General features: G+C 41.7%; 1 protein-coding gene across 1 annotated transcript; it reads right to left on the bottom strand.

Moving 5' to 3' along the window:
* Nucleotides 1–1,718: 1,718 nt before the first annotated feature.
* LOC132978715 (leucine-rich repeat-containing protein 24-like) lies at nucleotides 1,719–21,708 on the bottom strand. Its single transcript, XM_061043993.1, has 5 exons — nucleotides 21,278–21,708; nucleotides 6,411–6,603; nucleotides 4,809–5,087; nucleotides 4,266–4,434; nucleotides 1,719–3,737 (listed from the first exon to the last, which is right to left on the bottom strand). The coding sequence occupies exons 2-5, from the start codon at nucleotides 6,567–6,569 to the stop codon at nucleotides 2,491–2,493; spliced, it is 1,854 nt and encodes a 617-aa protein (XP_060899976.1). The 5' UTR covers nucleotides 6,570–6,603; nucleotides 21,278–21,708; the 3' UTR covers nucleotides 1,719–2,490.
* Nucleotides 21,709–22,005: the final 297 nt, after the last annotated feature.

Raw genomic sequence — 22,005 nt, 5'->3', positions numbered from 1 at the left:
ACTCAAGAATCTGTACACATGGGACTGGACTTTAGTACGAAACGTGTTTTGGTTTCAGTTTGTAGTACTTGTAACGTCAGAATTGGTCAATCTAGTATCAGCAGGCTTTGCTGCTTGTTGGGAAAATGCCAGTTTTGACAGAAAAAGCAGCAACACATTATCCAAGTGGCAACTTCTGGATTAGAAAAATTAAGCCAAAGCAGATGTGCAAAACAGGGCAGTTCCTCAAGTGTTAACTTGAGGCTGGCTGCAAAAGCCCACAAAAAATAATCATGTTTACAGCCTGGTTCAAATAACAGTTTTTGGTCTGAATAGCTTAGTGTCTGTATTTGTAGGTGAGTTCTTTTAATGCTCATCTGTTGTGATTATATTAAGGCTAAAAGTTAAGCATATTTAGGGGCGTGGCTGATCTGTCTGACAGCTGGGCACATTGTACAGTGGCTGTTTATCAGCAGCTTTAAGGGGCCCGTCTCAGCTCGGCCTCTGCTCCACCTCACCACTCAACAGACGAGCAGTTTAACATTTTGAAAGTTGTTTTCTTTCCTCATGAAGACAGAGGTTTGCATTCTTACTTTTTTATAAACTGCATCAGGATATTGATATTTTGGCAAACTTCACATCTGTAATGGTGAATCACAAGAAAGTCTGTATCTTTTCAGTTTTTATTTTATGTTACGTACTTTATTTATCTCCATGGGGAAGTTCTGGTTTTACACTCCTGAGTTACAGTACACACATGCACAAACATGACCTGTGGACATGCTTTAATGGAGAGATGTCAGAGTGGGGCTGCTACACATTGCTACACAGGGAGCTGTTGGGGGGTTAAGTGCCTTGCGTCAGGTCACCTCAGAAGTACTCAGGAAGTGATTTGACACCTCTCCAGCAACCAGACCAACTTCCACACTTTGGTCCGCACCGGGCCTTTAACAGGCGATCCTTCGGTTCCCAACCCAACAGACTAAGCTACACTGCTTACTTACTGTAAGCCAAAGTGAAGCCTTTGTGTAACTTACTATTTGTAGAACGCAAAGCTTTGTTACAGCGCTTCTGCTGAATCTCATTCTGAAAAAGTCTGTTTCTGCAGTGGGTAGTTCATCTCGTGCTGTGATGCCTGACCCTTGCCTGCACACATTAAAAATATTTTTGAAGACATAGTCAATCTTTTTCCTGATTGTCTTGTGTGCTTTTCTAGCTCATAAAGAGACATCAGTACTGGTTTATAAAAATCAGTCTGTTTTACAACCATTCATGTCTCAGTCCATTCCCCCTGCTGTGCTAGCACGCTCTTATAAAAGCCCTTTAATTCTTGTAGTATAAAAAACAACTTTAGTCAGCGACCAGCAGGAACTCTCATCTCTTTTTTTGTTAAACCCTTTTATTAACTAACTAATAAGCCAGCCAATGAATGAGCCTTGAGCATGAAATGTTTAACTTTATAACTTTGATAGCTTATCTTTTATCCACCTACTATACCCATCATCAGTGGGATTTTTGTTTACATTATAACTATCTTTTCTTGTCTTGTTTTTCTATCCTGTAAACCACTGACCTGAACAGCTCATCTGATGAAGTGCACTGCAGATGGAGAAACAAAGAACTGTTTCTCTCTTAAAATAAAGCAAACAGCACACTCATCATGGATTAGTACCCCTAAACAACCCCTCTATATGTTTGAAGAGACCAGTATCTCTTTGGCAAGAAAGAAACGTTCAATATTTTTCAATACATTTTATTAGAAACAAAAGACAAAATATACAATATTCACATTAGAATTCTTGTTACAGACGGATGTTAATGGAATTAATTCCACCATAGATTTAATTTCAGACAACAGAAACATGAATCCCTCGTCTATTGTTGCAAACAAATGAGTAGAAAAACATGACATGTTAACATCAAGGAATACAATGAAATGTTATAAACAACAAAAGACTTGTAGCTGCATTCTAAAACAAAAAAAACCTCTTTAATTAAATCCACCCACCTCCGCCCGCTCACGGGTATGTGTGGTGACAATGTCGTTTCAGTGAGAGGATCTGATCAGGTCTATTTCTAATGGGATCTGAAACAGGGTCCACAAAACAGCTGTACTTCACAGTGAAATTTAGCTTTATTAGATTGCACAAAACACTGACAAAACACAGAAAACAAACCTAAAGAGAACAAAAGGTACAAAACATGAGTCACTTTTTTTAAATCCATTTGTCAGTTCCCTTATGTGCTGTACTGTTTCTCATATGTTAGCCACTTTAACCTATCTTTGAAGGGTTGACTCCAGGTCCTGTTTATGCCTCTGTTCCATTTAAAGTAATACAATCAATCAGATAAGAGTCTCTGAGAGGCTGAATCAGGTTTTCCCCCAGCAACCACTAACTAACTGTTCTTTTTAATTATGTGATGCTTTGAATCTTTGCACCAAGGTGATTTCCAGTTATGTCTTTAAGTCCATAATCGTGTGTTTTCTTGTCAGAACCTAATTAAATCCCTTTAGCAGTGGATCTCGTAGGCAACCTGCGATCCGAAGAGGAGGCTCTGACTGAGGAAAAGCTCCTCTGGGTCTGTTGTCAGGGGTCCCTCTCCTCCGTCTGCTGGGTTTCTGCGAAGCCCCATCCCCCCTGATCTGGTCAGTGTCTGCACCATTTCGTGGTCGAGGAGAGCGTCCTTCATGCTTTTCTGCTGGACGAACCCACTCAGCATGGGACACCTGGAGGATGCGGAACCCGGGACGGGCTTGGTTCTGTTGAGTACGTACATCTCATGGCCGTGGTCGTCGCGGTACTCCTCTAGCTGCGCAAAGGTAGTGGGTCCATCAGAGTAATCGTTCACGTAGAGGATGCTCTCTTCCTTGCTTGTGCAGAAGGAGCCGCCTTCTTCTTTGCGGATCTGCTGGTGACGACTGTAGATCATGATCAAGAGGAGGACGGCGGTGAGTGCAAGCAAAGAGATGCCGACAGCGATGGCCGTCTGTGTAGCCGGTCCAAGAGCGTTGAAGTCCATGCTGTCCTGTTCATAGAGCGGCTCATGGCTGACATCCAGAACCTCCGGCTGATAGAAGGAGTTAGATGAAGAGGAGACAAAGGAGTGCGTGTTGAAACGAGGCCAGAACTGGGATGAATACGAAGAAGAGGACATGTTGACAGCCAGATGAAAGGTGACTTTAGCTACACCTCCAGGGTTCCAGGCTTCACACTCGTAGCGCCCAGCATGTGCTACAGTAACATTGCTAAGAAACAGCATTCCGCTGCCCATGTCAGGGTCAAAGCTGTCCCTCTCACCGCCCTCCTCGGTCCCTCGCACAGGCCCCTGGATTCCTCCCACACCTCGGACCTTCATCCCTCCACTGGGCAGGGCTGTCACCACTCCTCCAGCACTCCCAGGCCTGAAGAGCTCACCATTGGGTCCCAGCTCTTGAACCAGTCCTCGAGGTGACAACTGGGGCTTGCCATGGGAGGCTTTCTTCCAGGTTACCTGAGGCTGAGGGTACCCTGAGGCCTGGCAGGAGACTCGCAGGCTTTCCCCTAGTCGCACAGTCAGGTGGCTTGGCTCCAACTGCACCACGGGGGGAATGCAGACCAGGCTGTTGGGAGCCACCTCCACCAAACTGAGATGGGACAGGCGTGGTGGTTCAGAGCACATCAGCCGGCGCTGTTCAGCAGAGCTCAACAGACGCTGGCCATCCTCTCTGATCCAAGTTCTCAGCCAGCCGAGAGCACAATCACAGCGCCACGGGTTCTCTGGAGGAGAGTGGTGGAAGAAAACAAGGGTGAGAAAATGTATTCAAGCTCACTATTGGTCAACAGAAATAGCTTTTTGCAAAAACTTTAAGCAAACTGAACAAACTCTAACTGCTCCTGGAGCTCGAGTTATTGGATAAAAACTGAATGGAAGCTGACGTGATATTGCAAGGTAAGCATATTTAATGTGTTAAGTATAATTTAAACTTTATTAGAAGGTTTTTGGCCCTTACTGCAGGACTCTCAACCTTTTTCAGAGGCTGTTCCTTTAATTTATTCTTTTTAATTGTGTCTTTGAGGGATTTTCTTTCTCATGAAAGGTTTATTGTTGGCTGAAACCTTTTGATATGCAAAATATGTTTAAGGGCACATCATTTTCATTTACATGAGTCTGTTGGATGTGGCTGTTGCAATGCATTCTTGGGCAGTCTCAGTTCTCAAAAATAGTGGAGGCATTTATTTCAAGGGACTTTGACTTTAATTTAAATTCTCAGGATTCATTATAATGTCTGTCCTCGCTCTGCATACCTGTGACACGGAGCACCTGCAGGCTGACGAGTGGTTTGAGGGATAAGGCTCCCAGGGTGCGGAGGTGATTTCTGCTCAGGTCCAACAGGGCCAGGGATGATAAACCTGACAGAGCTTTGTCTGCCAGCAGCTCTATGCTGTTTTCCTGCAGGTGGAGTTCCTGCAGACGCTGCAACCAGAAAAAAAAGTCATGAATCAAAGGAAAGAAAATGGGAAACATGCAGGTTAAAGGAGGATGATAGGAATGTCAAATGTGAAGACAGGATGACTTAATTCCACCTGACTCAGTCTGTACTGTATTACAGTATGCCAGGGATTAGTCAGACATGTTGCCATGAATTGGATTTACAGTTGCACACGTCATTCTGTATAATCCATGACAGGCATCTGATATTAGACAGCACTAGCTTTGCTGAAAGCTAAGCTTTTACACTTAACATAAAAGGGATTAGTAGCTATGGTTTTTGTAACACTGACAACAAAAGGAGCAACAAAACATTACATCCCATCCAAACACCCATTCTTTCCCATCAGCTCACCAACCTGCAGTCCTCTAAAGGTGAAGTCCTGCACTCTGGTGATCTGGTTTCCAGCGAGGTACAGGATTCGAAGGTGCTCCAGACCCCGAAACATGTCTGCTGTGACCAGGTGGATTAGATTGCCATTCAGGGCGAGCTCCAGCAGCTGTCCCTGGCTGAGGAAGGCGCCTGGCTCCAGAGCTGAGATGCTGTTATTCTGGAGGTAGAGGTAATGAAGGCTTCCCAGCCGAGTCAGGTCCTGAAGACGGATCTGCACTATAGAGTTGTCTTGAAGGAAGATGGTCTTTTGGGGAGATGCAAATAAAATGAGTCAAAAGATCACAAATAAAACTGCTTTTCAAACATAGGGCAGGGGATGTGATATTTAAATTGATGCTTTGAACATGAACATGGCCTTAAATTGTGCTGTGCTTAAAGTCCTCATGAAACTGAACTTTGAGAGTATCTAATAGCTGCTCCCTAGTGGGAAAAGCGGTACAGATAATGGAATGGCCGTGTCCTGACATAGTTCCAACTAAAAGGGGATAGAACCAATCTCAATATAGAAGGCGGGACATAACATTGGGATGCATTTTATTAGCTCCAACAAAGCTTTTCAGTTGGTCGAAAGATTCGTTGATGCCCCTGAGTGCAGGATCAGGCTCTCAAGTACTTTTTTGATTTTGTCTACCTGAGTCCTGGATGTTTTATGGAAATTTGAATTTTTGAGGTCAAGCTTGATTCAGTCTTAATCCTTCAGAGTCTTGGTCTTGTGTTGACCTCGGCACACTCTGATCTTGGTCGTGGCTTAAGTGGATCTCACTACAACCCTGCAGTGGTTTAGCGGAAAAATTAACCAACCATGGAGAGAGTGTAAATTTACAACAGGGCCAATTTCAGACATCTCTGCACCCTCAGTCTTTGCAGAGCTTTGAATATACAGTGTGTGAATTTAGTACAAACAATGTAGAATACGTCCATTCAGGATTATTGTAATTATGACTGACAATGTGTGTTTTCCTCATTTTTCCCTTCCTGTGGTTCAGTTCAAATGCAGCAGAAATCCCAGACCATGTCAGCAAACAACTTCAAACAACAAATGTTCGAGTGATTGCAGCTACAAGAGAGCAAGTGTTTGATCCATAATGCATGGCTTCTTTTGCTTGATTGCTAATGTGCATTCACTAGTGATATTTTTAAAGAAGAAAACACGGGCCACAAGTTAAAGTATGATCTACGAGATGGACCTGCTGATTGAGGTTAATGGAACAATTTATCCCGGACATGCTTTTCATTAATATTCATGGGCTGCAGTAATGTTGGGGGGCCTGAACCCGGGAGAAAAAGACGGTGTAATGTTAAACATCTTCTCGACAGATGATCAGAGGGTGTGTGAGAGTCACTTTCTGAGCAAGAATGAATAATTACACAGGCAACAGCGCAGCCCCTCCCTCAGGCTTACATCAAAGAGGGCCATGGTGAATTGATTAACCACAATCATTTCAGGGTAATAAGAATGGATCAGAGAGGGAGGCAAATGCTACGAGAGCACTGAAGCAGGATGGGCAGGTCAGCCGTAATGCACTGGCAGATAGTGCCCTAACTTATTTCCGATTGGCCAACTGACCTCTGTGGCCGATGGGACACCCTGTGGGATTTCTTTGACCCCAAGAGATCCGCACTCCACTGTGAGGCTGTAGCAGCGGCAGCCGGAGGGGCATCCTAGAGACAGATGAGGGATGCAGGCCAGGATGATTAGGAGTCTGGAGAACCACAAGAGGACCATGGTGGTTTAAAAGTCAATCCTCTGGGACAGAAACCTGCAGGGCAAGGGAAAACAAAAAGTAAGCATCTACCAACAGTGCATAGAAGTACTTCCTAAAATAGCATATTCACTTTACTTAAAGAGAAGTTTTTTACCGGTCATGAAACACAATGAAGTTAAACAACACCTTCAGGAAGAAGACTGACTCATCTACATAGTTGTTTTTAAATGCCAATCATCGCTGCCTGCAGTTTCTAACCAATTCACAGTACACATTTGCTTACAGCCTTTGTTTACAATTTCCTCTGCAAAGTGTCACAGTGTGTGGTACATTAGTGAGTTAAACAAAGTATGGATGAATAAGAATCTACCGTTTTATCCAAAGAGGCTGCCAGAGTGGACACAAATGGTAAAGGTTTCTAACAGCTACTTTAAGCAGTTCTTTACCTTTGCTCTAACGTCTCACTTTTAATACAAATCTGAACTATTTTACCCTTTGTATCTTGGTGACAGACTCCTTACTTTAGGTGGAACACAGTTGAGAGGAATCATTGATTGGTTTTATGTTTCAGCATTGCACAAGGCCTTCCAATTCATGCAATAAAACACAAAAGAGGATTCCTTGCCGTATCCATGGATACAGAATTAATTACACAATACAAAGGTGACATGATTAACCCTAAACAAACGGAATATAGAAAGAGACTAAAATATGTATGTAGTAAAAGTACCCAGTGACACTTTTAGAGAGTTTTCAACGTTGACATTTGGTCGAGAAAAGAATGAAAATCAAATCGACCTGTCTAAGACCTATTTTCAACAATTTTTCAGCCTGCTAAAAATATGGTTATTATAACATCAACGTGTCATGAAACCCTTCTTTGTCTAATAATTCTGATAATTAGTTTATTTTACCGTTGAAGGGTTGAAGGATATAATTATTGCAGCACCGTTCGTCCATAGTCATTTTACAGTTGCTGTGTGAAATCCTGTCTCTACATTTCTCTATATCTCTATATTTCTAAAGTGCTTCATGGGCTGTGTGATGTCAACAAGAATGTCTAGAGACATTGTCAAGAGAACTGTTTTTAAAACATTCTCCACAGAGGAAGAAAAAGAAGATTGCATAATCCATGTCGGTTCTTGAGCTGAGCGGCTCTGACTACCTGGACAGAAAGACCTCAGGGTGCTGACGCAGACCCGACAGCAGGAGAGAGCACACTAGAAATGTCGGCGGCTGATGGTGGAGAGCACTGGACATGAATGCAGACAGTTGTGAGTGTGAAACCAGGTCTACTTCTATCTGTATTCTTGTCGTCGGTGACTGTGCTGCACTGCTCACTTTAAGCATCACTTCATCTGTTTTAGAGTGAGATGCATCATCATAAATTAATGTTGTCACAGAGGAAGATATCCCAGCAAAATCTGGAATCAAATAGATTCAAGATTCAAAGAGTTATTTTTAAAAAACATCATCTTTTGAACAACATTTAAACAGTAACCATACGTCTTTAAAAAGTAAAGTCAACAGAAGATTTCTGGCAGGGTTATGTCAGACAATGAAATCTGTGTGCAGGCATGCTTCAAAGACTGGAGAAGCAACACATTCTTAATTAAATCATTTCCTTAATGAATCTATCTATCTATACTGACACCAGACTTTTTTTAATTTGTTAGAAGTTAGAATGATTTAAGTCTAATAGTGTCTCAACATTAATCTTTACACATGAACAGCCTGTAGATCTAGATACTTTCCACCTTTCTCCCCTTTTTGTACTTTTCAGAGTATGTGCTTTTAAAAAAAAAACTTTTATCTCAATAAAAACTTTAATCAGTCCTTCTAGTTTACCACTCTTTGTGTCAAAGGTGTTTTCTATTTCTGCTTGAGTGTAAAACACATGTACCTTTCCAGCTCTGTCGAGAAAAAACAAACCCTTTCCGTTACCGGGTAATGAATTTCAGCCTCAAAGCAAAGACTGCAGATATGTTGTATAACTAGATGACTGTGAAATGACAAGGGAGGACTGATAAAAAGCACCGCAACATAAAACTATCTTCCAATCCACGCCTGTTTTCCATTCAACTGTGTCTCTTCAGTGAAATTGCAACAGCTTCTATTATGGGCTTCAATTAATTAAAGATGTGATAAAAGATGTGCAGGTTGCCTCAAGGACCTCTCTCTCCCTCTCTCTCCCGTCTTTTTAATGTATGCGCAAACACACTCACACTCTCCCTCTAGTTCAGTCTCTCGCTTTTGTCTTTAGTGAGACAGACGCTGCGTTTTGACCCTTAAAGTGGGAGATACCTCCTCAATGCAAATCCCCAAGTGTCAACCACCACCAATCATCTGATCAAAAACATCAGCCTTGGCTGTTTGCTGCACCTTTCGGCAATATCTGTCTTTGATATAAACCCATCACTGAGCAAGTCACCCATGCCCTTTTTTTATTTCTATACAGCCTGGAAGGGATTTATTGTCTCGCTCGACTGTTCACATCAAAACAGCCTTAGACCCGCTGTCCAATATCATGTCGCCCAGCAGTGCTCACAACAGTTCATCAGCAGCAGATCGCATGGAGATACTGCAGGCCGGGAGATATAATACATGTTGAAATGTCACACTGAGCCTGTCATTCTGCTTCACTGACAGCAGGTAGATTTATTGTGCACCGCTGAGCTGCCCGGCTTGTTGTAGAGAATCTTCATCCAGCAGAGGAGCAGACATGGCATTGATCCAATCCAAAGACTCACATTGTTATAAAACATTCATGTGCAGCCCGACCATGCCTCCGTATCCCATTAAGCTTGTCTATCTTGTGAGAATTTTCCTGTTTGCTTAAGATTGCAGAATCACCCAGAGAGATAATTGCGAGTGTTAACATTTCACTTTTTGAATGATTTTGAATCGTGGAGTTATTAATTACTAGACTGCACAAAGATCTCATTAGAGCTAAGTGATGAAAGGGTCCTGTGCCTGAAATAAACTGTGACTGATAAATATTCAGCGTGCAGGCGGTTTGAACTGTTCGGTCAGATTGATATCAAGCATTTCTCATTTGTACTGTTATAGTCGCGGGCAGTAATTTAAAACTGGAATGCAGAGCCACTAGGATCACTATTTCAGAGACTGAGGAGTCGCTCTCAGTTCAGACACGCCACATTATCAAGCAAATGAGCAATGAACTGGATTTTTAATATGGCATGTTTGATTTAGAGCGCATTACAGGGAATAGCCAGCTAGATTAATACAATGTGACCTACATAAGCTGCTCAATCGTCTTCTCTCAGCAAAAAACAGAGGCGCTTATTACTGTAACGAGAGAGCGCACCAAACAAGCGTGGAGAGAAATTATGTGTTTCTATTGTCGGAGAGAGAAAGCAGAAAAATTGAATTTTGAATAAGGCCTTGGTCTGTCATTGAGCTTTGTGTTACTTCCCACAGTGAGACAACTTTTAAAAACCTTGAGTTGCTTGGAAAGTGTGAGAAGAGAACCAGAGGGGAGAGGCCCTCTGCTCAGAATACATACAGAACAGGATGTGCAAGCTCATATTTGTTGCTGGAGATGCACATCAGTGCAAATGACACCCTGCCAGGTAGAGAAAATAGCTGATGCATTTCGCTGCTTAGTTCAGTTCTAACATGTCTTTAAAAAGCCCGAGCGGCAAATCGCACCGCGCGTTCAGTGTTACAACAAGGCTGATGAGATGTAGAAACACGGATCACCCGTGGAGTAAGCACATTTTGCAAACAGAGACGACGATGACTAAAATAAAACAACATTCAGGGGAGAGGTGTCTTTGAATAATGCTGCTGTGTCTGAGTTTTTTTTTTTGTACAGTATGTGCTCTCCTATTTCAGATTCAGTTTACCCTCTTGTTCATCTTTTGTCATGCTGATGTGGGATTTCAGAAGTAAGAGGTCAATTTGTTCATTTCAGTCTCAGTAATCCTCTGTGGAACACGCGTAATCTGCACAATCAGATGCTCGTTAGCTGAGCCGCTCTCGGCACTGTTGACGTTTCCATAGAGGAGGGCTGCTTTGTTCTGTATTAAAAAACGAGGTCAGCCATGTGTCTGTACCGCCTGAGTATAAATGTGTAAATAGCCTGATTAGAAGTTAATGCTGTGTGCATAGACATAGTGTTAAAGGAGAGTAGCTGCAGAGACCTGCCAAGGCAGATGTCAGTCAACAAATCTAATAAAGTGCACATCACACAAAAGCCTGTTCAGCAGTCAGTATCAGCGTCTCCCTCCTAACATGCGTCCACACACTGCAGGCTGCGGCTCTGCAAACATGATTTTGCACCGGTTTCGCAGCAGCTGGGAGTTTGTTTATTTGGGCATTTCTGAAATTACAATTGCCTCTTTATTCTTGACATAGCGCTTTGTTTTCACGCCTCAAACAAATCATCCTACTGCTGAACAATCACAGCTTGCCTGGACAAACAGCGGCAGCACAGAAAAATTCAACGCACACTGCTGTTGTGATTCTCTCTCTTTTTTATATTTCCGTGCAGGGTACGTGTGGAAAGGTGCAGCACACCGCCAGAATGCTGGAGGCAGAAGCAAAGTTCACATCCCTGCGCTGCCACCGGTGCAGGTCGGCCTCATCCGTTGTTATGGTAACTCTTGCTGTGAGGGAAGGTCTGGGCCCCGAAGGCCAGGCACAGTTTGTGTGAGTCGGCGTTAGGCAAACAACAAAACGGAAATGGAAGCTGTCAGTTCCTGAGGAAAATTGCTCACGGGAACTTGAGCGATGTGATGACCCAAAGCTAAATCAGAAATTTTTTTTTTTGGGTCCAACTCTACTTTTAACTTTTTTTTCCCACTCCCTCTGAAAGCCTCCATCATTTGCCCTTTCCCTTCCTCCTCCATCTCTGACCTCTTTCTTTTCTCATCTTGTGCCCTCTGTGCTGACTGACAGGCGCTAAATCATTTGTCTCAAAGCATCCTTTTGTCCACAAATAGACTCTGGCCAAGGCAAAAGGGAGAAGACTATGGCTGTAACCCAACAGTAACACATTGACTTTGAGCGATAGTCTCAAGCATGCACACACAAACACACACATACACACAGCTTATGAACATGCAGAGCACGCTTACAAAGTAGCACTTATACACAAACAGTAGCCACCTACATCCAGGGACACACATACTGGCAGACACATACACACCGGGGAGGACACGCATTCTTATTCACTCACACATCCTTCCTGCATCCAGCAGCAGCCATCATTATTCACGGACACTAGTCCAACACAAACTGTCAGCCGTATACGCGCTCTCACACACACTCACACATATTTTTGTTTCAGCGCTAAAGGAAGCACCGCTCAGTTAATAAGCCAGCATTGATTTCTTTATTTTTCCACGACTACTTTGTCCAGCTGGGCTCTGCAGCCATTGATTTCCACCATAAAAGCAGATGTGGGGAAGAAGCAGAGGAGGACATTTGTAAATGTCTGTGTTGAGGAGAAACAAAGTATGAGAGCATGTTGTGTGTGTCTGCATTGTGTGTGTGTGTGTGTGTGTGTGTGTGTGTGTGTGTGTGTGTGTGTGTGTGTGTGTGTGTGTGTGTGTGTGTGTGTGTGTGTGTGTGTGTGTGTGTAGCTTGCTGCTACCTCAGGCAGAATCACCCTCTGTGCAGCAGTAGCAGCACTTTGCTTCTTCTCCCAGCGGAGCATTTAGTCTAAAACCCTCACTATGTCTCCCCGTGCTTAGACAAACTCCATAAATCTTTGCTTTTTAAGAGTTCACATGATAAACTGCTGTGGGAGGTCAGTCTGAGATGTAGAGCCTGTTGTTGGTAATGTAAGCTGACCAGCAGAAATGCTCAAAGGCTATTAATATGAACTGCACGCAGGCTCAAAGCAACCCCCAGAAACTCATATTCTTGCCTGGGAACCATCATGCTTCTGAGTCTTTAGCTGTGGTCAAAAAACGTTCTCACTCCCAACTCCTCAAGTACAACAGGTAGGTTTGGCACATACAGAGCTCCACGTTCAAGTAACCAAATTCAATTTACAGCAGGACATTCAAAATGAAGCAGTCAGTCTATTCACATTTGTAATGCTTTTAAATTATATTGGGAAATTGCAGAACATTGTTTGTCACTCCTCGCAGATTAACTTTTAAAGGAGTGATGAGATAATATCTTACCCTGCCCTGTAGTTGGAGCTTACAGGTGGATGCTGGGGTGGCAACGGGACTGAAATATAAGAGACTGAGTACTGGTGCAGGGAAGAACTGGCAACGACAGAGTAAGAGGAGAGAGAACGGAAATGTTGAAGCTTAAATAGACCACCAATTTGGGAGGATGTGTTTATCAGTCGACTGTGGAGAATGATGCATGTCAGTGGGAAGTCAGCGCAGCTCCACACGAGTTGCCTGCATAAACTCGCTCCCAGGCGTGGCCCAATCTCAACTAAACTGGTAAAAAATAACTAAGATGTGGGATTTCATGAAAATCTTAACAACACATTTGAACATGGCTGGTGACTTTTAGATGTGCAGCAATGCTCAACACGTGTTTAAAATGCAGATATAGTTTCAGATTTAGACTTAGAGTACTGGGTTGTTTGAATGAAGTTTGAATTTGAATAAGTATTGACCTACATAAACTGGTGTTGTAATTTATGCATGAAATGTTAAAATCAAACCCTATATGTAGTTATAACATACATCTGCAATGCAACTACGGTCTTATGTCTTTCTTTAAAGGTGTCATCGTTTACTTTTTGTTCACTTTGCCATGATGTTGATTATGATATTCTTGATTCATGATGATGATGGTGCATCGTCTCTGAGCACTGCCTGTCAACACCCTGTTAACGAACGTGAATTGAAAACCTCTTGATGAGAAACTATTTGTGAAAAATTAATTGTGCACTGATTTCACAAAAGGATTTGTGAAGCAAACATACACCTAACTTTCAGCCTGTCTCCTTACTTAAAGTTCTGCCTTTACTTTACTCATCTATCCCCACCAGTCTTCACCAGGATCAGACCCGCTGCACGTCTCTGACTTCATCACCCAATCAAAAAGTCACATTCAACAATAAGCCAGACAAAAAAGAAACCTTAACTTATAATAAATAGTAAACACATATATGAAGTCATTTCTAAACATTCATATTATTATGGTTGAATTATATATCTCCATTGTTACATTCAACCATATGACAAATAGGAAATGTGAACTCATTATAATATTACAATTAATTACTTTCTATGGCCCCTGATAAAGACATTTGTCCTTCATTGAGTCATTTTATTACTTATGGACATTTTATATAATTTTCTTCATGTTATTTTAAGTATTTAATCTATTTCTGGTATTCATTATGTTACAATAATTTTGACTGTACAATGTTTTTGTGTTGTTCTTTTTTCTGTCTTGTTTTGCTTGTATGGACCCCAGGAAGAATAGTTGTTACTGCGGTAACAACTAATGGGGGTCCTATGTAAATAAATAAAATAAATGTCTCTGATCTACTGATCATCCTGACTACAGATGTTCCATAAAGGGGGAAAAAAACAGACGAAGGGTCCTGAAATCACACTTGCATTTACCTTCAGTGTCATATTTTGAATTGTGCTGCGACAGACCAATTTGCTGTGAACTGTAAATGGGATGGTAAATGGACTTGAGCTCATATAGTGCTTTTCTCGTCTTTTGACTACTCAAAGCACTTTTACTTTGCAGGTCACACCCAGAGGTGCTGTTTGTCGATAGGCATGGCAGGCAACTGCTTCGGGCCCAAGACCAGTGGGGGGCCCCTAGGGCTGACAAACTTTAATCTACGGCAGGGGCTCAAAATGTGTTTGAAATTACAGAAGGAAACCTCCCTAAGGGGGCCCAATCTGACAGCGATTCCTCTCCATGCACTACTAAGCGTGGCATGCATTTTTGCTTTGAAAACCAACATTTGTCAATGAAAGTCAGCAAAGGAAAATTAAAAGGAATTATCTGTCTGGGAGTGAAAAAAGAAAGAGAGAAAGACGCGTACCTGTCGGGAAACTGGCAGACAAAATGGTGACGGACGCTGGTTGGAGGGGCCCTTGATGAATTTTGTTTTTGCCTAGGATCCCACCAGACTCTGGAACTGCCACTGGTCACACCTACACATTCCCACCCATTCACACACTGATGCTGCTATGTAAAGTGACCATCAGATGTAACTAATCACATTCATACACATTCACACACAGCTGGCGAAGCAGCTGGATTAACCTTGGGTGAAGTGTCTTGCCCAAGGACACATCGGACATGTGGCTGCAGGAGCTGGGGATCAAACCCCCAACCTTCCACTGAGAGATGACCATCTCTGCCAACTGAGCCACAGCCAAAGCCACCCTATCAGTGAACCAGATATACTTTTGCCCTCCATGCACAGTGAACAGAAACACTCTTCATCCAACCACAAGTGAAGTAACATAAATAAATTGACATACATTGTCTAACAAGGTTCAACAACATTTGTGTTGGTGTTCATTGCAGATCAATTTGATTTGCAACTGGGAAGTCAAAGCACAACGGACACTGTACGACTGAATAATCAATATCCATTTTCCACACAAGATTTACTTTTATGCACTTGCCATCCAAGGAGGGGGCTTGCTGCGTCGCATCCTCACTGCTGGAGGCTTAAAAAGAAAAGACTTCAAACTGTATCAGCCTTGTGACTTTCTTTTTTCCCCTTCTGTTACTTAGTGCTTTCCTTTTGTCTCAAATCCAGTATTTAATCTGCATGACTAAGCAGAGGCAACATCGCAAAGGCTGCATGAAAAATGTACGACTTAAAAACAACTGAGCTATAACGCAATGACTTTGATTTTAAAAGGAAGACATCTATATAGACAGAACGTAATAAAGTACAAAATAGGTTTTCTGCTTTCTAATAGGGAACACTTCATAAAAGACAGCGCAGTTTGTGAAACTGCAGCTGGCCTGTTACATTCGATTATCTGACTGCAGTAACACAAACACATACTCAAAGTCTCATTTAGTCTTATTGCTTCTCTTACAATCTGCATCTTCTTCACTTTAAAGCATCATTATTCACTTACTTAAGATAAAAATAACCACTTCAGATGAATTTTGAGGATACACAGACTTGTAAGTTGTGGAGAGTTGTGCCTCGTTCACCTCCGCTCTGCAGCTGGAACGCCTGTTCTCGCACTTTGTAACTTGGGGTGAGTTGGTGCAATCTTCTGAGAGAAGTAAGGCACTGCTTTCTGGCATAATGCCCCCGAGGAAAACACCTCCCATTATAGGTCTTATCTCTGTATTTTCACTATGGGCATCACAGGGGACGAGACTGAAGAGGACGTTGAAGGAGAAAAGAAAAAAAATAGTGTCTGAGTGGACGAGAGTAAATCTCACATGGGCTTTTCTTCATTCCCTCTGAAAGAGTGAATCACTCCTAAACTGTAAGAAATACCAAGCAACTAAAAAATACCAATTTCTCTTTAATGTTGCTCTAATACTGAATAATAGTTTACTTTAAGTAACAAATGGCTTCATAGGGTAATGTGTAATATTCTGGAGACCTCTTAGATCAGACATTAATAAGGGCAGATTTTGGGTTGCCAGGCTACAAGAAAGTTCTTTGGCTAATTGGACTGCATAACACACATCCTTTTGAAAAGGTCTCAGTTTGGATCTATTAACAAATGAGAAGTTTTTATTATCTTGTTTATATTCTTAACACATTGATTTTTCAAACCACCAGAATTTATTCATTGAATATTTCTAATATCATCTCAATTTGAAGTTACAGCTAATAAACCATTGCACCTGGTATCTTGTTAAAAATGCTGCCCCTAACTGATGCGAGTATTCCTTTGTTCAGAACAAAGACTGTCAATATAACTGCACGAAGCCTGAGTGACATCACACATCTGTTACAGCAGGGAGTATTGAAAGCCTATTGATGGCAGTTGCCATGCTGGAAATCCTGTCTCACCCTAACTCAGTCAATGACAGGCTGAGAGCAGGAGCTGAGGCAGATTTTAAGCCCCTTGAAAAACCATTACATCGCAACGTCAATCAAGTCAGAGATGAACCTAACTATGGATAACTCTTATTCTTCATAAAATCAAAACCGATGAGTTATAAAACAAAATCACCCCTGTCACAGTGTGCGCTGATATAGACAACAACTAATCAGACCAGAATCGTTTTTTTGTACCAAGCTGTAAGCCTGTTCATATCTGCTGTCAAAACAAGCATTTTGAATGGGGTGTATGTGACTTCTGGGTCTCTTGGACACTTGTGAACTGCAGTTTTGTGTTGCCACTTGGTTCAGAAAAAAAAAATATATATCAAACTATCAAAGAAAGTATCTACCATTTATGGAAATGTGCTTATTGGCTTTTTAAACAAGAATAAGATAACAAAAAAAAGATTAACTTTTATCTCTGTGCTCCAGATATGAAGCTACAACCAAAAGCTAGGTAGCTAGCGTTAGCCTCGCAAAAGACAAGAAACAGGGAATAACTAGCTAACATGCTATTTGGTGTGTGCATATTGGCTTTCTTAAAGAAAATCAGATGCAAAGATTACCATCACTTTCATGCCTGAATTCAACTCGCTTCCGATTAGCTTAGCTTTAGCAGAGTATAAAGAATGGCAACAGGCAAGAAGCTAGCTAGCATGCTATTCATTATGTTTAAAGTTGTGTTTTTTAGTTCGTCAGAAATCTTGGTAAATGTGAAATTAAAAACATTTTGGGGAAATTATTACAGTGACGTACATATCCCACAATGCAATGCAATAACCAACTCTGGTGTAAAGTCAATAATGCAACAGTTTGAAGTGTAAGTATAAAATGGCTCATTGTTTAGTCACATTGTTGTGAGTTGACAAACTGTTCAGACTGTAGTGGTTGCTATAGGCGACAGCTACCTGATAACTGTTTGCCAACCAACAAGTAGTCTCATAGGACGTGACATGATGTGCTCTTTATGCTAAGCAGTGTATATGAACAGATACTGTATTTACACAAAGGGAAGTCTAACTATATGCATGAGTGACTGCAGCAGCGCTGACTGTTAAGTTAAGGTTTTAAAGGAGGTTACATTTTGGACTCAGAGACTTTCTGGGTTCTTGTTGTCGACGTGTGGTATCCAGGCAACCAGTGTAGACTCTGCAGAGTGGATTTTTAGGTGGATTTTATTTCTTTAAACAGAGCAGGGCTATCTGTTTCCTCTTTTTCAGTCTTTATGCAGCTGCTGATAAGAGAGCAGGCTCTGAAGGAAGAAAAAAAGCTGATGCAAAATATGTGGAATTATTTTTTCTCATTCACTTTTTAGACAAAAGAAAAAGTAAATGAGACATCCACCATGGTGTGTCTGTGTCCCTGGCTTGTATTCAGACAGTAATAGTTGTAAACACACTGACAGCTGTTTGATTTACTGTTTCACACTTTGAAAAATAACTATTAGTGTTCCCTGCTCTTCACATTTCAAAAGAATCTCTTTGTCAACATCACCTCTCTGAACCATTCTCTCATGCATTCTCTCGTGATTTCTTGTGTCTCCCTCTTCCAAATACCAATTTTCTCTAGTCTCTTTGTCTCTCTCACACACACACACTGTCCATTCTAATTGTCAAGGTTGGTTGATGCAATCGATCAGAGCAATTTCACTCACAGTAGCTTCATTTGACAGGCTGCAGGATTTATGAGTCAGTGGATTATATCAGGGCCGAATGAGAGGTTTGATCTTTGGACTACTTTTGCTTCATTTTCATCAGTCTGGTTGCACCCCATTTCACTTCATCACTTCTTATGTATTACTAACTGCCGGAGTGGGAGTGTGTAGTAATGAGGGAAGGAAAATGAGACACGCAGCAATCACAGCTGACAGTTGCTCAGGAGTTTTGTTTCACACAGTGATGAATGCATGAGATCAGACAGGGTGGAAGATGGATGAAGCCGAGGCACGTCCTCTTCTTTTGAGAAGCAGAACAATGTCTTCCATTTTAATATGTCCCCGCTCTTTTGACGAAAGTATCCACATGACTGAGTTTGTATGTGATTCTATTTTCTCCTAAGCTGTTGCATTATTGTGTCCCCCCTGATGTTCCAGACGGATGAATATGAATTGTAAATATTACTCCTTTTTATGAAAGCTCAGTTGAAATTGCGAGTTTTGCTCAAGCAGCAGCAAAAGTGTGCAGTAATAATAGTGTGTGTGTGTGTGTGTGTGTGTGTGTGTGTGTGTGTGTGTGTGTGTGTGTGTGTGTTTGTGTGTGTGTCCAAAAATGAATTGAATGCTTTGCAATCGTTCAAAAATGATTGCTTATCATCCCCGCTATATTGCATTTCAGAAATATTGGGTGTGCAGTAGTGTCTGCAGAAGGAGCCATTCAATTCTCATAAATTATGTTTCTTTGTTGCCATGGAGGTGACAGCATCCACTGACTGCAAGTGATGGATGCCAGATGTGTGTCAAATAACACTATATGGCGTGTTGACAGTATTGTGGTTATCTGTGAAGTCGGGCATGCAGACGGAAATAATGAAACTGTACAAGTAATCAGTTTTCTCTCCCATGCATTTCTTACTTCAGTTAGTCTTTTCCAAATCGGCCTCAATGCAGGCCAGAATTTATACAATTACAGAAAGTGAGATTCAGTCATCATTGTCTAGCAGACAGTAGCCAATGAAAAATATAATTTCTCTGCGGGCGTGAGCACTCAACTTGTCCAAACAAGACAGATACCCCAACCTCATAGTTAAACAAACGAGGTCCTATTCAGGGGCCCGCTGTTTGGAGCCTCACTGCTTCCTCTGCAGAATAGCAATTAACCAGACAGACGTGCATTAAAACTCTGACATTAAGCAAGAAACCGTGGCTGACTAAGAAACCAGGATGAGGAAACACAACAGTCCTCCTGTGGGGACATATAGCGTGTTATAGAATGCTTGTAGTAATCTAATCACACTTTATTCCTCCTGGCGTCTCCCATAGTGTCACTGTAATACCACTGCCAGATTTCTACAGGGTGTGTGCTGTGCTCAGCACTCATCTTATTATACTGCATTTTTTATCACAACACTTGAATATTCCCGTGTGATCTGAATACACAAAGGCGCCAAATGAAACATTAGTGTTTTTCTGTTTCCCAATGATAAAGATAGTGTTTTTTAGTACTGCGGCATGGCGAGTCAAACCACATACTGTACGGTGTCAAGTTGCAGGTCACTGGCGCCAAGCATTTGTAATTAAGTATATAAATCTTTACGTACATAATGTTTTGAATTGTGAGATAAATAAGAAAAGAAAACAACAAGACTGCACAACAGCACGTTTAGGTAGTTTATATAACAGAATATACAGTAGATTTAGACTCTGCTGTTAGTTTTTTAGAGAGAGACACCATGGCCAAAATAAAAGCAGGAAATAGAGCAGCTTTAGAATCCAACATTGAAGATGGTTATGTTTTGTTTATGTTGTGTTATAGAAACTCTGAGTCATTGTTATGCTGTAGTATGCAGTGCTGCTCATTGTCATACTCTCTCTCTCTCTCTCTCTCACTCCCTCTCTCATTCGCTCCCTTTCCCTCTAAAAACATTTAAGTATATTTTATAGTGTAATGCAATCTAATACAACACCTTTGCCATGTACTTCTTCTGATGCCTATGTTTATTGTTTTAACTGAGGCTGTCACAGAGGAGTTCATTCAAATGTATGTTTTACGAAGATCCCAAATAGCTTTGAGGGCTCCATTTAATGGAAGTAGACTGGTTGCATGAGTTTCTCATATCTCGAATATTTTTCCTACCTCATGTGTTTACCATAGATAGATAGATAGATAGATAGATAGATAACAGCAGTACAGTGGCATTACAAAATAAATAGATAATGCTATATAAGCAACACCTCTTCACCTCAACTTTAATACTTCACCGCATTTAACTACGACAACAGTATTATACACAAATGGAACAGATACATTTCACTAAAAACTAAATATTCCACACTTCAACGTAGATTTCTTGACTTGCTGTATTAGACTGCATGAGGGGAAAACTCTCTCTCTCACACACACACACACACACACACACACACACACACACACACAAACAAACATCTATAAAATATTAACTTTCAGCATGGAACAATAACACAATCAGGATGTGCTACAGGGGACACTCTACAGCAGTGATTCTTATTTTTGGGGTCTGTAGTTTCTGCTGGTGTTGTCCTTTATATCATCCTATGAAATAAAACATGACAAATAAAAATAATAATAAAGACTTTGTCCACTCATTTCACATTAATGAGCGTCGATTTATTGTAGCTTTTGACCCATATAGTATATTCATGCAGCCTTTCTTCAATTATTAACACATGTTGTGGTATAATATGGGAGGCAGTGATTCTCAGTGTTAGGTTTGGATGCCTTCGGGGTTATCTGAGTCTCAAAAAATATCTAAGTCATTTCACTTGAACTTCTGTCAACATGATTTAATCCTGTCACAAAACACATTTCAGCTCTTTTGTTCCACTCTTATATTATAATCTACCAAAGTGCACTCCAGGCAGTTCTTCAGTCCCAATGGAAACACATTTAATTCATGCCGACTTTGCGGTCGACTTATATAAAAAAGTGAGCACATAATCCTAAATTATGCCTACATAACCAAAGTCCCTCTAACAACAACATCTGAGAACCCCTATGTCACAATCCCGCGCGCTCACACACATCAGCATCTTACCGTTTCCCCGCGTGCGTGGACTTGATCCTGGTAGCAGTCTCCTCACTCACACGGGCGACTTAGAAGACAAAACAATTAAAAAAAGATGAATCCCACTTCAAATCAGTGCAGATGGATGAGCCGGAGCATTGCTTCCTCTTTTTCCCCCCCTCTCGCTCCTGGCTGGGCAGCGCTTCAGAGTCCACACAGCCGGAGCTCGTCCATTGTAATTGGATGCTGAGAGCCGGAGGAAACTGCTCGCATCTGCCAACACTGGACGTCAGCGCTGTTGGTGGCCGATTTAGACTCTTATCATCCTCCCCTCATATTGTTTTTGCTGCTTTGATTCGTTTTCCTTCTTTTTTTCTCTTCCGTCAACGCGGATGTTATCTTCTAACAGTGACCCACTCCTCTAATTATCCCTGCTTGAACTGACTCCCTCCCCCTTCTCTCTCTCTCTCTCTCTCTGTGTGTGTGTGTCTCGCAGAGAGAGGGGGTTGTCTTTATTTTCCTTCACTCACTTTGAAAACATAAATTATGAGATCTCATAGCTGCCTGAAAGCGAGTGTCACATTTTACTTTGAGAGTAATTTCCGCTGTTTAATGAACCCGGAGAAACAGTGTCACTTTATTGTGAAACAACACACACTTGTATGGCAGCGGAGTGATTTCAGCACCACGGACAGCGGCCTTGTCTTTTATTATGAAAGGGTTACGGGCGTGAGATTTGATCCTTCATACGCCTCCAC

This window comes from Labrus mixtus, chromosome 8, assembly GCF_963584025.1.
Source record: "Labrus mixtus chromosome 8, fLabMix1.1, whole genome shotgun sequence".
NCBI classification, from domain to species: domain Eukaryota; kingdom Metazoa; phylum Chordata; class Actinopteri; order Labriformes; family Labridae; genus Labrus; species Labrus mixtus.
Note: the sequence above shows the minus strand (reverse complement) of the source record. Positions and strands in the feature narration are given on the sequence as shown.